Genomic DNA, 17,662 nt, shown 5'->3' on the forward strand with positions numbered 1-17,662 from the left:
AATGACAACGATGCTGGAAAAGTGGAAATTTCATTTCCCTCGGAGAGGAATGGTTTTTAAAAAATGGCCAACAATTCACATTCAATGAGAAGAAGCCATTGATCGACCTGTCATGACTCATGATTTTCCAACAATTCACAACAAGCATCCTGCCGTTTTCCCGATTTGATAAAATGCTAAAAATCTCTCCAGATGTTTTTGAAGGTTTACGGTTTTTGATTATGCTATTGAAGGGCGAAAGCCTAAGGGGCTGTTTGGATACGCGGATTTTAGAATCCAGGTTTTAGTTTGAAAAGTGTACGGTTCATGATCAAGCTGTTATATGCTGTCCTGACAGCGTTTCTTGGATTTTAAGTAAGAGATCCAGGTTTTAGAAATCTCTCCCCAATCCCAAGATTTCTAAAACCTTGGAACATGGGACAATCTCCTGCTTTCTTGTTGTCGGAAGGAAGGGTGAGAAATCAAAAAATGACGGAAGAAATCGTTTATGAGAAATCTCAGCAGTATATAGTTAATGCCTGTCAGATCCCTGATTCTAAATTCAATAAGAGATCAGTGTTTAGATTGGGAAATCAGCAGAAAAAAGATATGTTAGCGCGGGGTTAAAACCTGATCTCTCTCTCTCAATAATTACTAGTTTGATTTCTCAGAGGGATGGCTGGTCCTGAATTGATGAAGTAGATGAGCAGGTGTAATTTGGGCATTTCGTTACAGATTTCCCATGAATAGTAAGTATTACGGTACAGTATGATGTACTAATTGTCGAGATTCTCAGCCCTGAAAATCTGTTTGGGAAAGAAAGGTTTTTTTCTGAAATTTCTTGCTGTTCCGTTGTTTTATTACACATGAAAAGGTAACTTGAACCAACGTAGTTGAAGTTTTATTTAGAGGCACCTTTAATTTAGAACAAATGACCCACTAAATCAGCCACAACAGTACCATCTCCCTCTAAATAACCTGAAAGGGATATATTTCTTTCAATCCTAACAGGGCGAGTTTGCTCTGGTTCGCTTTCTGAGACCAAGATTTTTTGGTATAATTCACAACTTATTCCCAAGAACTTACTCCCTGTTTCGATTGAAAGAAAATTTTGGAAAAGTTTGAAAAGGAAAAATATTTCTAAATTCTACCTTTTTTTAGAGAGAAGATAACATGAACTGACCCCGATTCAATTTTTACCTATTGGGGCCTCCAATTTATGATAATATCCCTCTAAATTAACCATAATCGGATCATTTCCTTCTAAATCCTACCAAGAAAAAAATTCCCACGGAACTTTTTTCAGTCAGAAATATTTTCTTGCAATCCAAACAGGGGGGGGAATGATATCAAGCCCCTTTTCTTCCCGAGGCCATCCTCCTCTTTTTATACTAGGAGTAACCCAGGGAGGAAAAGGGGCGAATTACTTTAAGATAATCAAAACAACTGGTTCAAAATCATCCTGCTGATTGTATCCACCTATCAAGCAAGGAAACTGTCAATGATTTCCTTTTATGAGAAATTATATGGCAACATGGTCTTTCTTTCCATCACTCTTATGCAAAGAGGTTACAATTGTACATAACAGAATGTTATCAGTCCAAGAACCAATTCTAAACCAGACCCATCACAGTAATAAAACATTCCAATGAAGAAGAACAAGGGTCACTGGGGAAATGGTGATCCAAACCTCTCCGCATTCTGCTCGACCATGGTAAGAACCCCTCATGAGTTAACCATGGCAGTCATCCTCTCTAACGAGCCGAAACTGTCTCAGAAAATCAACATTAAATACCTTATCAAGTATACGTTAAAATAGGTATTTTCACCTATAATCGGAGTTAGCTCGAGGTTTCCCCTTGATGGAACTTAAGTACTGCGTGACAAATATGACCCCCATCAGAACTATCAAACAACCCACCAATGTACTAAAGAAAAGGGCGCCGGGTTGCCTGGTCTGTACAAATCCATATACTCCGCTCGAGGTTACAAGAATAATATCGGTAAGCCCATCATTCGAGAAGTCAACAGTGATTAGGGCGTGTGTGGGAGATGCCGGCAAATCAATTGAAGTTAACTGGCTTCCACCAGGAGATAATACTACTGCCTCTTGATTTCCTGCTGCGAGGATCACCTCTTGTTCGTCCCCAACACGCAAAGAGAATGCCTTCAAAGTGGGCACTACAGTGGCTTCCATCATCCCAAGTGGAGATGGAAGGTTTGACCATGTTGCACCCGTTAAGAGTTGCCATCTCCAAACAGCACCGTGGCCGTGCAAGCCTGGTGTGTAAGAAGTAACCTAGAAACATTTCAAGGGCTTGATCCATCAATGCATAGAATAACTGGAAGTAAAACAATTTAAGAATGAGCCGAAACGGCCACTTGACTACATCTAGTAGCATAGTCACAAATATCTCCTGTATGAAATATTTTGTGACTTTTGATAAAAGCTCCAAAATCCCAAAATTTTCCAGAGATTTTAAAAAATTATTAGGATATATTCATATTTTATTTTTATCGTGATATTTATCACGATAAATTCACGATATTATGTGATTTCCTAAGGGAAATGATATCAGCACTACCATGTTTTGATATTTTCACTAAAGCATAGCATTTAAAGAGCTGTCGTAAGGTTATTACAGTTCCCAAAAGGCTCAAAAAAGCCAATTAAAAAAGAAAAGACAAGCTGGGACCGTGCAACTATTAAAACATGGTTGTGCTAAACTGCTGATATCATTTCCCTTTCCTAACTTTGTTCTTAAATTTAATATTTTTATATATTTGAAATATTTTGTCTTCCCAATATTTTCCCGTTATAAACCCGAAATTTTTTAAAAATAAAATAAAATATCCCGTAATACCCCTACCCGAGAAATTCCTGAGAAATTTTTTTTACTATGCCCAGTAGAAAGGGTACGTTTGGCTATGATGATCCGTTTATATGGTAACACTGAACTGGAGGAGCAAGAGGTCAGACTAGTGGCATACCTCTCCTCGATTGGTTAAGAACACAACATCACCATGGCTTCCCTTCCTATGCTTGTGACCATCCTTTCGTTGTACAAGGACAGGTGTTGCTACCTCTAGAGAACTGGCATCAATGGTTCGACCATAGCTTCTTGCAAAGTCTGAATGTTGAAATAGGTTGAAAGGTGCATGATGACAAATAGAAGCATTGAATAGTTGTTCTCGAACTGGTACACCAGATGTTGCGACCGCCCAACAGGGCCTTAGCACTTCCATAGATCCACTCACAACAGTTTTCTCAGCTCCATTTCCACCTACCACCTACACAATAACAGAATTTCAGTTACATTGTTAACCTTCTATTCCTGCAAAATGTGGCTTCTAATTTTGAATAGTACATGTTTAGACAGGAATTCCAAAGAAATAAGTTGGTCTCACTGCATATCTTAGAAGTAGAAGCCCTGTAAAAGAAATCTTCTGGGAGTAAGGGATATGAAATCAGTTATCTGTATAGACCTGTAAGGTGCAGGTTCTTGAGAAGAAATGTGTTTTGTGTCAAAACACATGCTTTATTTTCTTTCCATATATATCCATCAGGCAACCAAACTAGGCTGCACCCTCAGGGTGACAAGATCATCTTAAGCTAAACTCGGAGCATTTTCTTTACGGCTTTATCTTTCTTAAAATGAACAAACAAGTTTTTAATGTAAGCCGCAGCGCAGTGTATTCCAGACAAATATTGTGGAGAGATCGGTATTAGAACAAGACCTAATATCAAGTTCTTAGGATTAACCATAAATCGTGGAAAAAAAAGTCTCCAACCACATTCTGGAAAAAGTACACAATTTTCCAGATGACATCAAAGACGTAAAGATGTTACAAAGATTCTTGGGGTTGACAATGCTCCTGTCTATTCAATATAGAATTTTGGAGACCACTAGTTCCCACTCTCCAATGAGGTATCCATTTAGCTTAAAAGCTCAAGCTCCAAAGGGACATTTCAGAAGAATAACTACATTATGGTGTGGGTCAAAACCAATTATTACAAGATGACAGAGATTAAGCTCTCTTCTAGTGGACAACCCCTGAAGTTAATAGCATCAACTAAGCAAGTATCAAATGAAAATAGCTGTGTGCCCAAAACCCAAAGGCCAGCCTACCAAGGCCATAAGTGTAACAATACAGAGGTGTTCACCTTTATTAATAATGAACAAACCCCTCCAAATGACTCAGATAGAAGATCGTATCGTAGGGAAATCTCTATCTACATTAGTGGACCAATCAAACATTGCAAGGAGGCCGCCCTCCACACATCCATAGAGCTCAAACGATCATAACATGACAAGGGAGCAACTGCTTCAATTAAGGGAGAGAAATCGCTCGTAAGCAAACTAAACTGAACGAAGGTGCATACATATATCATGAGTCCACATCAATTAAGGACAAATAACCCCTTCCAATCGAATTTGGGTGCATGCAATCTTCACGGATTACTACATATAAACTCCCATCAACAGGTCATGAATCCAAAGGATCCCTCTAATTCATGGGCTCATTCACTCAAATCAGTATTGTTTCAGACGCATAATTTTAACGTAAGTTGTAATGTGTCTGAAGTGTCGACAAGCCTACTACACTAAAGGATTTCTGTCTAGCTCAATGAAAAAAAAAAAAAAAAACATGAACAGATATTAAATGATATGTAAAATAAAACATGAAAATATAAAAGAGTGACAGATAAAAAGGTAAACAAAGGAAAAAAAATGACATTAAAAAAACAAAAGAAAAATAAGCAAATAGATGCATAAATTCACAAAAAAAAATGTAGATGAATCAAACAGTGAAAATACAATACATTATATATAGGCTATTGATGTCCGCGTGACCATGCTTTGATAATGGGACGACACACTTTGTTTTAAACTTCTCTAATTGGCTGATGAGAGCTCTTTGGGAATTGTAATAGCCTCTGAAACAAGGTGAGTTGTCCCATTATCAAAATATGGTTGCGAGGATATCAGTCCCCTAGATATATTCATAAATGAAAACCAAATATCACTAAATCAGACCAAAAACATATATTTATAATGAATTATATACATGTTTGATGGTTTACAACTAAACCAACAAAAAGGAATAAAAAAAACTAAAGCATTAATTACAAAAAAAATCTAAATTTGTCTCCATTAGCTTTGGCTTCAGTTTGTCGTTTTCATTCTTCAGTTTGTCTTTTTCACTCTCAATTAGAGTAAAGTTTAATGGAAAGTAGGCACGTCTCTTAACCATAAAGAACGCAATCGATTTTCAACACCAATAAAATATTGGTTGATACGGGTGAGAGTGCCAATAAGGCACCATAACACCCAATATGGCCATTACCCACTCAATGCAAGCGAGATTTTTGGAAAGTACCGATCCTAGGCGTCCATATTATCTGAGGCTCCTCAAAACCAATACACATTCACTTTCAAGTATGTAAAGACTGGAAATCACTAGGCAGTTTTGTTCTAGTTTTAGGGTCCTGATTATCTAATTCCCACGATGAGAGAAAGTATTCACAATATCAGAAGATAATTGATTAAAAATTCAGTACCCTACTGTACCCCGAATCAAGGATCAAGAGATAATAATATAGTGAGGAATACTGAGGAAATGGTATTCAACAACATCCATAATGTCCAAACCAGCACTTACTGACAAAAACTTCAACTGGCACAGAAAGATGGAGGATAAGAATCAACACCCTAAGACTTAAACTACTTCACAAACTATATTTCTTTATATTCTACATGTATAATAGAAGTAACAACTTTTAGTAATTGATCTATTCTATTTTGAATTATAAAAGAGGATTTTTTGGAAATATTATGCATGAAAATCACTTCAATTGCAAAAAAAAAAATTATACATGAAAATCAAATAAGAAAGACATAGTGAAGCTAAGAGAGTTTGCACCTGAACATGGTCTAGAACCCCATCTCCATTAATATCAGCATGGAGGCCACCTTCTTGAAGATGAAGCTGGGAATTAAAACAATACAATAAAATTCCCATCACACCGCAAGTCCTTATATAACATGAAATATTAAGGATAATTGACTGCATAGTGAACAATATAAAGAAATGAAAACCCCATTGGCGCTTCAGATGTAACATCAGAAATAAAATTACATAAACAAATGAAAAATGTATTAAATATTTCTCACACACACACACACACACACATATATGTACGATTGACGTATCATATTAAAGATGATTGATTGCATTTAAAAATAATTTTAATAGATCCTACATCTCATGTATACCATGCATAAATTTTAGCCATGAGGGGAAGGCAGCAAAAACTGTCCAAGAAGAAAGATTGAGATGGGAACCACCGTAACAGCAAAAACAGTCCAAGAGGAAAAAGAAGAAAGATTGAGATGGGAACCACCGTAACAGCAAAAACAGTCCAAGAGGAAAAATTGAGATGATCACCATAAGACAAGCCCCCGCGAATTTTCAGATAAATACAACCATTTATAGACCTCCCCTATGAATTATAGTTGTCAATTTGATTCAGTTCTGGGTGGAAAAAAAAAAAATGTTCTGTTCTGGGAAGGCCAGTGAAACAAAAAACCACATCAGAACACGCAATAGAAAATTTTAGAATTGTTCTAGTGTTCCTCATTCCAACAGAAAGAACCTATCCAAGACGAAACCAGCTGAAAGAAGTTACTGTCCACCATTTCAAAAAGAAGAAGAAGAAGAAGAAGAAGTTAAGCTCCATTCATGATAGTATTTCAGGCAAAACAGAGGTCCCAATAAATTCAACAACAAAAAAAGGCCCAATGGGACATTTTACGCATTGGCACTTCAGCTATCAAACAATAGGGACATTTGAGGAATTTCACCTTCCCCAATCTGGTGAGGGTTCAAGTTCACTAAAAAAATTAGTTTTTTTCCAAAATTCGGGTTTTTAGGGAACTTAGAAGGGGCCGTTTGGATACACGGATTTTAGAATCCAGGGTTTCTTCAAAATTGTAGCTGAGAGAAAAGAGAAGAAGCAGACCAGCCGCTGTTTTTGACTTGTTTTTTACTTCTCACCCTTCTTTCCGTCAGCAAGAGTGTAGCGGATCCTCCCATATTTCCAGGTTTTAGAAATCTCAGTATGCTGGAGAGATTTTTAAAACCTGAATTTCTGACTTAAAATCCAAGAAACGCTGTCACGACAGCACACAGCAGCTTGATAATGAACCTTCGTTTACACTGTTTTCAAACTAAAAACCTGGATTCTAAAATCCGTGTATCCAAACGGCCCTGAAATGTTTGCTGGCAACAGAAGATCTAATAGCGGCAACCAGGTCGGGATATAAAGTGCTCCATTATCATGATTGAAGGGGGCAAGATTCTGGAATATAAGGTCGGACAGTCCGCTAGAGTTGCTCAACCGCCCCGCCTTTTGCCCGATGCTCATGATGCGCTACAGAACCTCCACCGTGTTGAGAGTCCAAGCGGGGCAAAGCTAGCGGCATAGGAGACGACTTGGCGGAAACAGCTTCCTTCTTGAACTATTTTTGCTCGTGCTACTGCCTCAGAAATTCTTAGATTTCTAGCAATATGAGATTGAATGCCATAACTCTGATTCGTATTTTACTTATTGGTGCTGCTGGGAAATCTGCACTGATAGGATTGCATACTCGGTCACCCGATGCAATGGAGCCTCAATCATCACGCCTCAACTGGTTCTAACCAAGGACATAACGAATGGAAAGACTTTATGTACAATGATCCGTGATTTCACGACACTCTGAACTATCATGACAGATTTTTTGGGACGGAAAAGGCACAAGTAGGCATGTACATAAATGACATTTAGGGCCTGCACAACCTCCCTTTTTTTAAAGGGTATGCTCCCGTATCCCTTTTAGTTACGGGCAACATCAGCACAATTATGTGGAAAAAAAGGTGCGTGGGCCATAACAAGCAGGAATAGAGGCCCTGCCATCAAATGGGTGCTTCATTTGATGGGAAAAATCACAAGTGGTAGAAATTTATGCCACCGGATAACTATGAGGTTCTCCACAAACTTCTTAGCCATACAAAGTCTTGCCATTCACAAGAAGTCTCTTCAGTAGATTTTGATTCTTGTTAGCATTTGGATCAATGCATTCAGAAATAACCATTCGGATCAGACCAGGAAGAATGGGGTTGGTCTGGCCTCTCTCTCTCTCTCAGATGGTTGACTCCCACTACCGAAAACTGTCCCATTCCACATTTCATGAACAAGTGTGCCCAAGAATTAAAGTATTGCGATATAGCCCCAAAAAAAGTCTACAAGGGTCCTTATTTGAGCCAAGAAGAAGCAACATAAGAGGGAAAGTGAGATGAGCAGGACGGGAAAAGAAGTATTGTGATATAGCGCCAAAAAAGTGAAACGTGATTCGGCCAAAAAAACAGGACGGGAAAATTCGAGTTTAATACTGTATTGGCTCAAAAAAAAAACACAGTCAAAAAATGGAAACACAAAAAATAGGTTTAAAATTTTGTCATTTACAAAATATAGTGGGGGTAAAGTTGGAAAGTTGAATAAAATGCATTTTAAATGTCTAAAAAGTGTTTTAAACACGTTTTCCACAAAAAATGAAGTTTTTTTTCTCTAAAAGTTTTAAACGGAGTAAAAAAAAAAGCGTCGTTTGAAACGGAGTTTTGCTAACTATGGCAGGGAAGTAGAGGAGACAAAAAAAAAGAGTGCAGGAAAGTTATTGGTTGATTGTTTATTTGTTGACATTACAAAAAAGGCTATGATCAGAATCCACTTGTTCATCCATGGAAGTTATGATGTGTAGTATTGAAATGAAAATTTTAGGCAAGATGATGTATTCACTAAATTTAGAGGGAAAACAGCCAGAACTGGCATCTTAATTTCACAAGTATATTCTAGACTCGCTGACAGGGTTCAGACGGAGAAATATAACAGGATATCAACTACCCTGCATGTTATAACCTTAAATAGTTGAGAGCCGCGCATATCATACAAGAGCAGAGTTCATGGTTGCAGCAAGTTTAATTTTCAAGATTTACTCAAAATCAAGATTCGCATGGAAGCTGTAAACAGAAAAAATAAAAAATGAAAAGCAAATAAGTGAAAAACTTTTGAAATTTTTCCTATTTTATTTCGTTACAGAAGAAAAAGGCTTAAAAAGTTAAAATAGTTTCTATATTAAAGGAGTTTTACAGTTACCATGAAAATGAAAAATAAAAAAACAAAATAACAAATGAATGAAGTAAAAGAAACCCAAGCGGTTGAGCATCTAGCTCAGCTGGTGAAGACTTTGTTCTTTCACCCTGAGATCATGTGTTCGATCCCAGCTTACCCACCAAAAAAAAAAAACGAAATGAAACCCAAGTGCAAAAAACTTGAAAAGGTGCAAGCATTTAAAGAGTTTCGTCTTTTGATCCCTGCTGGAGAGGAGATAAAATGAAGCAGATTTGTTGAAAAAGTTCAGATTGAGGTTTTATAATAAGAAATTGCTTACACAAAAGGTTACAATGTTGATACTTTTGACACTCGAGAACTCTTCAAAAAGGTAATTACGTTAAGGGGACATGACTACATATGTAATTGATCAAAATTTGAAACTACTTTAATATCAAAGGAAGTAAATTCTAAATTATTAATTTGCTATTTGTTTTTTTTTTTGAGATGGATTAATATGCTCGTTGTATATTCAATTTTAATCTAAAACAGATTTCCATTTTTTCTGGTAGGTAAGCTGCCTCAAATCCACAACCTCATGGTTGCCCACACAAAGGACCTTCCAACTGAAAATATGGATCACTTCAACACTTACAATTATACTCAACTTCAACACTAATAATTATGTGATGCCAAATCTCACAGCTTGAAAAAAGGACAAATGCATGTGCAAGAATACTCACTATCTCTTAGGCAAAAGGAATTGCATTTTTTAACCAGAAAATTCTCAAATGACGTGACATTTTTCAACATGAGGTGTATATGGAAAATGAAAAAGACCGGTAACATCTAGATACTTTGGTATATTACCTTACAAACAGTGCGTCCAGACGCCAAATGAACAGCCTCTATTCCTTCTTTTTGATGTGCCACAATCATATTTGGAACCCACCAAAGTTGAGTATGATTTGTTATCGTAGGAATATATGGCAACCTCTGCATTGATAAAATTAAACATGCCATAAGAAGTGCTCAAATCTTAGAGGCATACATTGACTGCATTTACAAATTACAAGAAACTGTAAGGTCAACACAACATATAACTAAGGAAAAGAATTGAAAATTAAAACCCAAATACTTCCAACAGCAACTTTAGCACTCTAGCTTCAGTAACTGGATCGCAGAGACGCCAAACATACGAAAAATGTATCAAAATAACAGTTTCTCCTTAAAGACGAGATTCAAAAAAATGTTGGTGGATTGAAGAACAAAGGGAATCGGACGGGATTAAACATAAATCTGTAGCATCACACCATAAATCTAAAAGGCATCACACCTTTAAGGGTCCCAAGCATCACACTAAGAAGAGAGAGTAAGCATCACGCCCACAATGCTCTAATTCTTGATAATTCCATCAATTAAAAATAATGTACAAAGATCCCTCTCTTAAGAGAAGGGGAGAGATGAAAGTTACATAACTACCTAGGTACTCTCCTTTAATGATAGTTGGACTCGTGAGAAGAGGAGAGATGGGCATATAAATAAAGAGAGTTGAACACTGGCAAGAGAAGATAAGAGATGTGTATAACCGTATAACTACATGGGTGCTCTCATTTAATGAGAGTTTGACACGCTGCAAGAAAAGAGGAAAGATGGGTAGTTACATAAATGGGTACTGTCCTTTAATAAGAGTGGGACACATGACACTCTAACCACATTATAACACATAATTATGTTATGCAGACACAATAAAATTAAAATGCATAAGATAAAATAAGAATACAAAGGCCACCTAAACAACACACTAAACACATAGGACACAAAAAATATTACACCCATGATGTTCTTAGTGCACTAAACATGAAGAGATCTAGTAATATCTTGAGCTCCAGACAACGGGCTAGTGGAATGACTAGAACATCAACACCGTCAATGACAAGCGTGAGAAATGGGGTCACGCTGGATCCGAGGCCTGAAACTGGATCTGTGCTGGACCTGCGCTCTGTAGCCTGGATCGATCTGGAAAAAAATCTAGAGATGCCATCATATAACCATATCGAAGTGAGAGATGGAGGATGGTGTCTCCAACTATGTTTATAAACCCTAAACTAAGGTTGGATATCCACCTCACCCATTTTTCTAATTTTCAATACGGATGGTCCCCCATCGAATCTGTATGAGTATCTATGCATCCATTTATGCATGTAATAAAAAACTAGTAAAGAGATTCTCCTAAAGTAAGAAATTCTATGATGCTCGGATTCAGGCTCTGTAAATCCAATACAACTCAAGGGTACAGGAGCGACCATGTGACCATAATATTCAGATTAGGGAAAAAAGCTATCTATACTTAAAAGACTACAACATGCTCAGCATGATGACAAGTCTCCAAAGTAACAGAGGACGGTATTGGAATCGTTACAATCTTCAAAAAGTACTTTGAATAAGCATACATCCCCATCATTGTCAGGTGATGTCTACACACAACCTCATACCCTCTATCAAGATGGTCCTCAAGAAAACCTCTATGGAGGATGGAAATTAAGGTAGAAGACCTACTTACAAGGCAAAAGCCACGATGGTGATCTCCAAGGTCTAATGAGGCGGTTGATGACGAAGTGCACCTTGGGAAAGGTTTTCATGAGGAGAAATCAGTGGGGAGTTGGTTTGTCTCTAGACCGAGTCTTTTCCTTTCTTTTTTTCCTTTTTTTTTGGGGTGGAGGAGATTTCATTAATGTAGAGAATGATATTTAGTAGGCAACACCATCGAACTACATAACAAAGTAATTGTATCTTATGCATGGGATGACAGATCGGGCATGGAGCCAATACCACCTCATAACTCTGTGGTAATGACATAAAGTTGGGGTCCTTGGAGGGATGACCCGTCATTATACTTCATTACATTGTACATCTTTATTGATTTTACTATTTCGGAAAGGTGCGATGGATGTCACAACATGTTCAATGTGGTTTTTTTATTTATTTTTTGAATTGTCGGTGTTCGATGTGATTAAGCTACATGGATGGCTTTCTTGCTTATGTGATGCTTTCTAAGTATGTATTTGTGCTTATTCTGACATTTCCCGAAGTTTCATCTTAAAATTTCATCATTTTCATATGTTTCTATACGCTTCCGTGGTTTTACAAGATTTCAACCAGATTTCAAACCGACACCGAAATGTTTACATTTCTGTGCCGACCGAAATAGAAACCGAAACCAAAATTTAAAACCTCGCTTCCAAACCCATGATTGGCTGAAGGAGGTCCCTACCTTATAGTGAAAACCATGACTAGCTAAATTTAGATGAAGTTGATGGAAGTAAAGAAAATGTAGCCACAGCCAATTATAAAAAAAGGGAACACGTCAAAATCGACACGAGGGTCCTCCAAGTACCAGAAATAGAAGAGGTGATCTCAATCTCACCAACAATCACAATCCAAGTCTCAATATCAACATCATAAAAGAGGAAAATTTACTATTGATTCATCGGATATAGAGCGTGCAATAAAGTTTTTAGTAATGATCACAACATTATTCGTGGTGGTGAGGTTAAGAGGAATGAAGCTGAGGAGTATCATATGCAAGGTGATTACTCCTCACTAATAAACATGTTGACATTTAAGGGCAAAGCAAGAGCAAAGAAAATGATTGTGAACTTGAGTATCATGAGTCGTAGAAACATGATAGGGGCAGTGGTGATATTGTGAGGTTCCAATGATTGGGTGAATTTCACCATTGATATGTACCATTCAAATGTGGTCCCATTAAGAGCTATGACCAATTTCATCCCTAGCCCTTTGGCTACGATATACGTAGGAATGGGGCAGCAGACAGCGTGGTACTCAAGAGATTCCATCTTCCATGGACATTGGAGGCTATGGATGGTTCTTATGGAGGACATCTATATGCATATAAAACTAGACAAGGCAACTACAATAAAAGTGATTATCAGCCTCCACCCAGGTCAATGTTGAATTGAAGAGCTAACTTGTGTAACTATAATTACCTGTATGATATATTTTGATGAATGGGTTTCCATGGTTTCTTAGTAGTTTCCAGTTGGTAATTGGTTATTTGGTCCAAAGTTCACACTCCAGTACTGCAAACTTTAATCAGTATAGGGCAGTGATAAATCGACCCCCATATATCTTAAATCGACCCCTATGTGTCTCTTTCACCTCTGGGTTAGAGAGAGAAATAAGAGAGAAAGACACATAGGGGGCCGATTTAAGATATATGGGGGTCGATTTATCACTCCCCATCAGTATATCACTATTGAATTATTGTTGTTTGAAGTGAACTTTGTATTCATTTCTAATTAATTTTTATTTATCAGAAATTATTCTATGTGTAATGGAATCGTATCAGGCATATCGGTAATATGTATTTTGTATCAGCAATACATAACAGATTTCACATTAGAAATCAAGAAGACAGCCTTGAAGGCGTCTAAACTCTAATCCAAATTGCAATGAATCTTACTTGATAACATTTATTTCCTTATCCAACTCATACAATGAAAGAAAATTTGTATCCATACAAAACATGAAATGGAACACCAATGAATAATTTACTTGCAGACAATGAATAATAAATTGTACCCTTTTCGATTTTGCTGAACCGGCATAATTTGCAGCTTTTCCAATTAGTTGTGGAATTCTATTACTTGAGTCTTTCCCTGGAGGGTGGTTTTCCTCAGGAACGTGAAAAGAGAATGGTGTCCCCTTCGCAGGCATTTTCTTCAATGACTTTCTTTTGTGCTTTCTGAAGTGTGTCAACTTAAAAGATGTGTCTTCCCTCCTATCCTGATTATAAAGTACTATCAGCATTAACTAATACATCTCCAAGCAACATGCAAACTTGAAAAAGGAGATAGCTAAGTGTCGCTAATGATTACCCAGTGATGTGGCATTACTCCGAGAATTGATTCTCGGAATTCTCTGCATTCAAACTGCAAGTAAACATGTATCAGATAGCTTATATTTTCCCAAGAAGAGATTCAATATACAACAAAATTCTTCTGCATACAGGAATAATAATAATATGAAGCAGCAGATTGGTATCAATTTTGTAAACTAATTGGTATTTCATGTGAACACGACCAAATGAAAACATGGCTAGAACTTTATGGTAAAAGGAATAAATATCATAAGTCAATAATGACATACATAAACCTCTCTCACTGATATGAAGCCAAATTATTTTTGATAAATTATTCTGTTTCACTTTCAACCATTAGATTTTAGCATCTTCTCAACTCAACTCAACAAAACCTTTGTCGCAAACTAGTTGGGGTCGGCTAGATGAATCCTTTAGAAAAATTTCATGAAGAAGGTGAAAGGAATCTACCCGGCTCTAATCCTGGTTCTAGTTGGGTTCTTCTACGTAAATCATTTTCTTCAATTCTATCATATCCAAGGTCATGTTCTCTGTTATGTTCCTAGCTATCAAGTCCTTCCTCACTATTTCAACCCAAGTTGTTTTCGGTCTGCCCCTACCACTTTTTACTCCATCAATTTGGCACGAGTCGCCTCTTCTCACAGGAGCATCCAAAGGCATCCTACGTTGGATATGTCCAAACCATCTTAAGCGGTGCTCTCTCATCTTCTCCTCAATTGGTGCCACCCCCACCTTTTTACAAATGTCTTCATTGCTAATTCTATCTAACCTTGTGTGGCTGCACATCCATCTAAGCATTCGCATCTCCGCTACACTCATCTTATGCACATGTTGCTTCTTGGTGGCCAAGCATTATGAGCTGTACAGCATGGCTGGCCTCACAGCTGAAATTTTAAAAGATATGAAAAAGCATATGGCAAAAGCACAAACGGCACAATAATGAAAAATATTCTAAGGAAGTTAGTTGAAGATGCTCGAGAGAAAAGAACTAAGAAATTCCACCACAAGCTCTCCCATGGCAGAATGCCATGAAAAACTAGCCAAATATCCTTGTCATATAATGGGCTTCCTTGTTGAAGATAGCTTCCATGTTCAAACAAAAACTGCTTGTCGTGTGTATTTATCAGAATTGCAACACAAAATCTGGCACTAAAGTGGCTGAAAAGGCAAGAATTAGTGCCAGAAAAAGGCAAGAATTATCTACTTCATCATAATTCTAGATATGATGGATAGTCCATCGAGTGATCTAGACCCTCATAATAAGGGTGATAATAAGCTAGAATGAGAGACTGATTCAATATCCTGGAAACCTCAATGATTAAGGATGATAAGACACATAGTTTCTGGAATCCTCTACCATTATATTTATAATGGAAGAAAATATTTTACAATAAGGTGCTAAATGTTTTTTATATTTTAAACGGCATAAAACGCTGCATTATTTACATATAAAGACTCAAAGCTAAGGAACCACAAGCGTCCTAAAAGGAATTCTGATCACATTGCACGGGCACACATTCTTGAATGATGAAATTTAAAACCTAGACGACAAGGGAGTCCCATTCGATCCACCACACGTTACCAAGTGCACTTCTAACCATGGATTTAAATTTCGACCGAAATCCAAAATTTCATGAAATCCGAAATTTTGGGTTTACCGTATTTCGGCCGAAATTTCCGAAATTTAGGTTGAAAATTCAGAAAATTTGTTTTTTTAAATATATATAGTATTATTCCGAAATTTTGGCCGAAATTACCGAAATTTGGGAAAGAAAAAACATAAAACTTTTTTATTACAGGATTTTGGCCGAAATTTCGATTTCAGCCAAGTCTGAAATTGGTACCGAAACTGAAATTTAAAACCATGCTTCTAACCAAGGTTTCAAATTTCGGTTTCGGAATGCGTTTTGGTCCTCACCGAAACCGAAATTTCGAAATTTCGGCCGAAATCCGCCGAAATCTATTCGACGGCTATTTTTCCTCTTACTTTATTTCGACCGAAATTTCAGTCATTTCGGCTGAAATTTCGGGATAATATTAAATAATTATTAAAAATCCAGATTTTTGGGTGAAATCCCTTAAATTTCAGGATAAACGAAATTTTGAAATTTCTGCCGAAATAAACTACGATTTCAGGTATAATCAATCTCGGTTTCGTTATCGACCGAAATTTCAAATTTTCGGATTTCGGTCAAAATTTAAAACCTTGATTCTAACCATGGTTTGAAATTTCGGCTGAAATCCGAAATTTCGCATTTCGGTGGAGACCGAAACCGAAATTTGGCAAAATCCGGAATTTCGGACTTCACCAAATTTCGGCTGAAATTTCTAGAAAAGATAATTTTTTTTTAAAAAAAAAGAAATGCTACAAAATTTTGGCCGAAATTTCAAAATGATTAAATAATCTTTTTTTAATTTTTACCAAATTTCGGCCCAAAATTTAGGATTTCGGAGGGGTCCGAAATCGGTACCGAAACCGAAATTTAAAACCTTGCTTCTAACTAATGACCCTGAAAAATGTAAACTTAAAGGAATGACAAATGCACTTCAGTGATGAGGATCCAATGGGGCGCCCCTTCCTTGTCAAAGCGTCTCCATGCATTTAATTCTAAGGGGGGATCTCTGGTACTCCTTTTCTGATAGAGCAGGTATTGAGTAAGAGATGCCCCTCTTATAACTATCTACGACAAATCAAATATAGTAAGTATTGGGTAAAAGATACCCCTCCTATAATTATGTATCTTAATTTATTCTTTTCATTGCTCGACATCTCCTCCCCCTTTTACCTAATTCATAATTCAAGACAGTTTTATTTTCTTTAGCTAAATAGATCTGGAAGGCATTTGCAAACAGCATTATGTTGAAAATAAGTTGCTGTTTCAAAGTGTAACGACACGAATTTTTGGAGGAAATCCACAAACCAAGATCACTACCAAAAAGAGAAACTAGATAGAACTCATATGAGTAAAATGCTAAATATTTTTTTTTGAAGGAAAGAGAAATGAGATTAATTGACCTAACTCAAAACATAAATGAACTGGACGAGTATCACCCATCGATGGCTAAGCAGCCTATCCAAAGAACACCGCACTCGTACTCTAAGCAAGACCCATCCCCATGTTCTCTCTCTTTCTTTCTTTTTTTTCAAGAATGGATGGGACGAATTTCCGAACCCTGCATCCCTTAGATGGTTTGTAGTTTCTTTTTTATCCTTTTTTTTTAGTTGAATGGTAGCAATGAAAGAAGTGGAAAACCGAGATGGTCGAACCGCAAAAGAACAAGGAGTTTCTTTTTTTTTTATCCTTCTTTCCTTCTTTTTTTTTTTAAATTCCTCTCCTTATTCACTTTCTATTTTCTCCTCTCTAATTGAATTGATTTAATAACTTTCAAATTAGAAGAGAGCTGTGATAAGATTTTCATTTTTCATTTTCCCTCCAATTTGATTTAAATCTTGGATTTTAGCTAACATGCCAAAAACATGTGGCATAAATTATTCTCTTCCAAAATCAACTCTCCAAAAGTCAACTTTCTAAGATTTTCAAAATAGATTAGATTTCATTAATTACCCAGCTTTCCCTATGGAATTTTCGTCCACATTGTGGTGGGAGGGTTGGGGGATTCACACAATT

The 17,662-nt window shown here is 36.8% G+C and overlaps 1 protein-coding gene across 1 annotated transcript in view; it reads right to left on the reverse strand.

Annotated features, from left to right (window-relative positions):
- Positions 1-1,464: 1,464 nt before the first annotated feature.
- Positions 1,465-17,662, reverse strand: part of LOC143859123 (FG-GAP repeat-containing protein) — a 43,838-nt gene continuing 27,640 nt past the window's right edge. The window contains exons 8-13 of the mRNA XM_077369805.1: positions 14,032-14,085; positions 13,736-13,939; positions 10,001-10,126; positions 5,905-5,970; positions 2,971-3,270; positions 1,465-2,278 (exon numbers count right to left, since the gene is read on the reverse strand). Coding sequence (XP_077225920.1) covers positions 1,805-2,278; positions 2,971-3,270; positions 5,905-5,970; positions 10,001-10,126; positions 13,736-13,939; positions 14,032-14,085 — 1,224 coding nt within the window. The 3' untranslated portion in view covers positions 1,465-1,804. The remainder of the gene's footprint in view (positions 2,279-2,970; positions 3,271-5,904; positions 5,971-10,000; positions 10,127-13,735; positions 13,940-14,031; positions 14,086-17,662) is intronic.

Source organism: Tasmannia lanceolata, unplaced genomic scaffold (genome assembly GCF_043159265.1).
Source record: "Tasmannia lanceolata isolate RefF3 unplaced genomic scaffold, GAP_Taslan_0.1 ptg000029l, whole genome shotgun sequence".
In the NCBI taxonomy this organism is placed as follows: domain Eukaryota; kingdom Viridiplantae; phylum Streptophyta; class Magnoliopsida; order Canellales; family Winteraceae; genus Tasmannia; species Tasmannia lanceolata.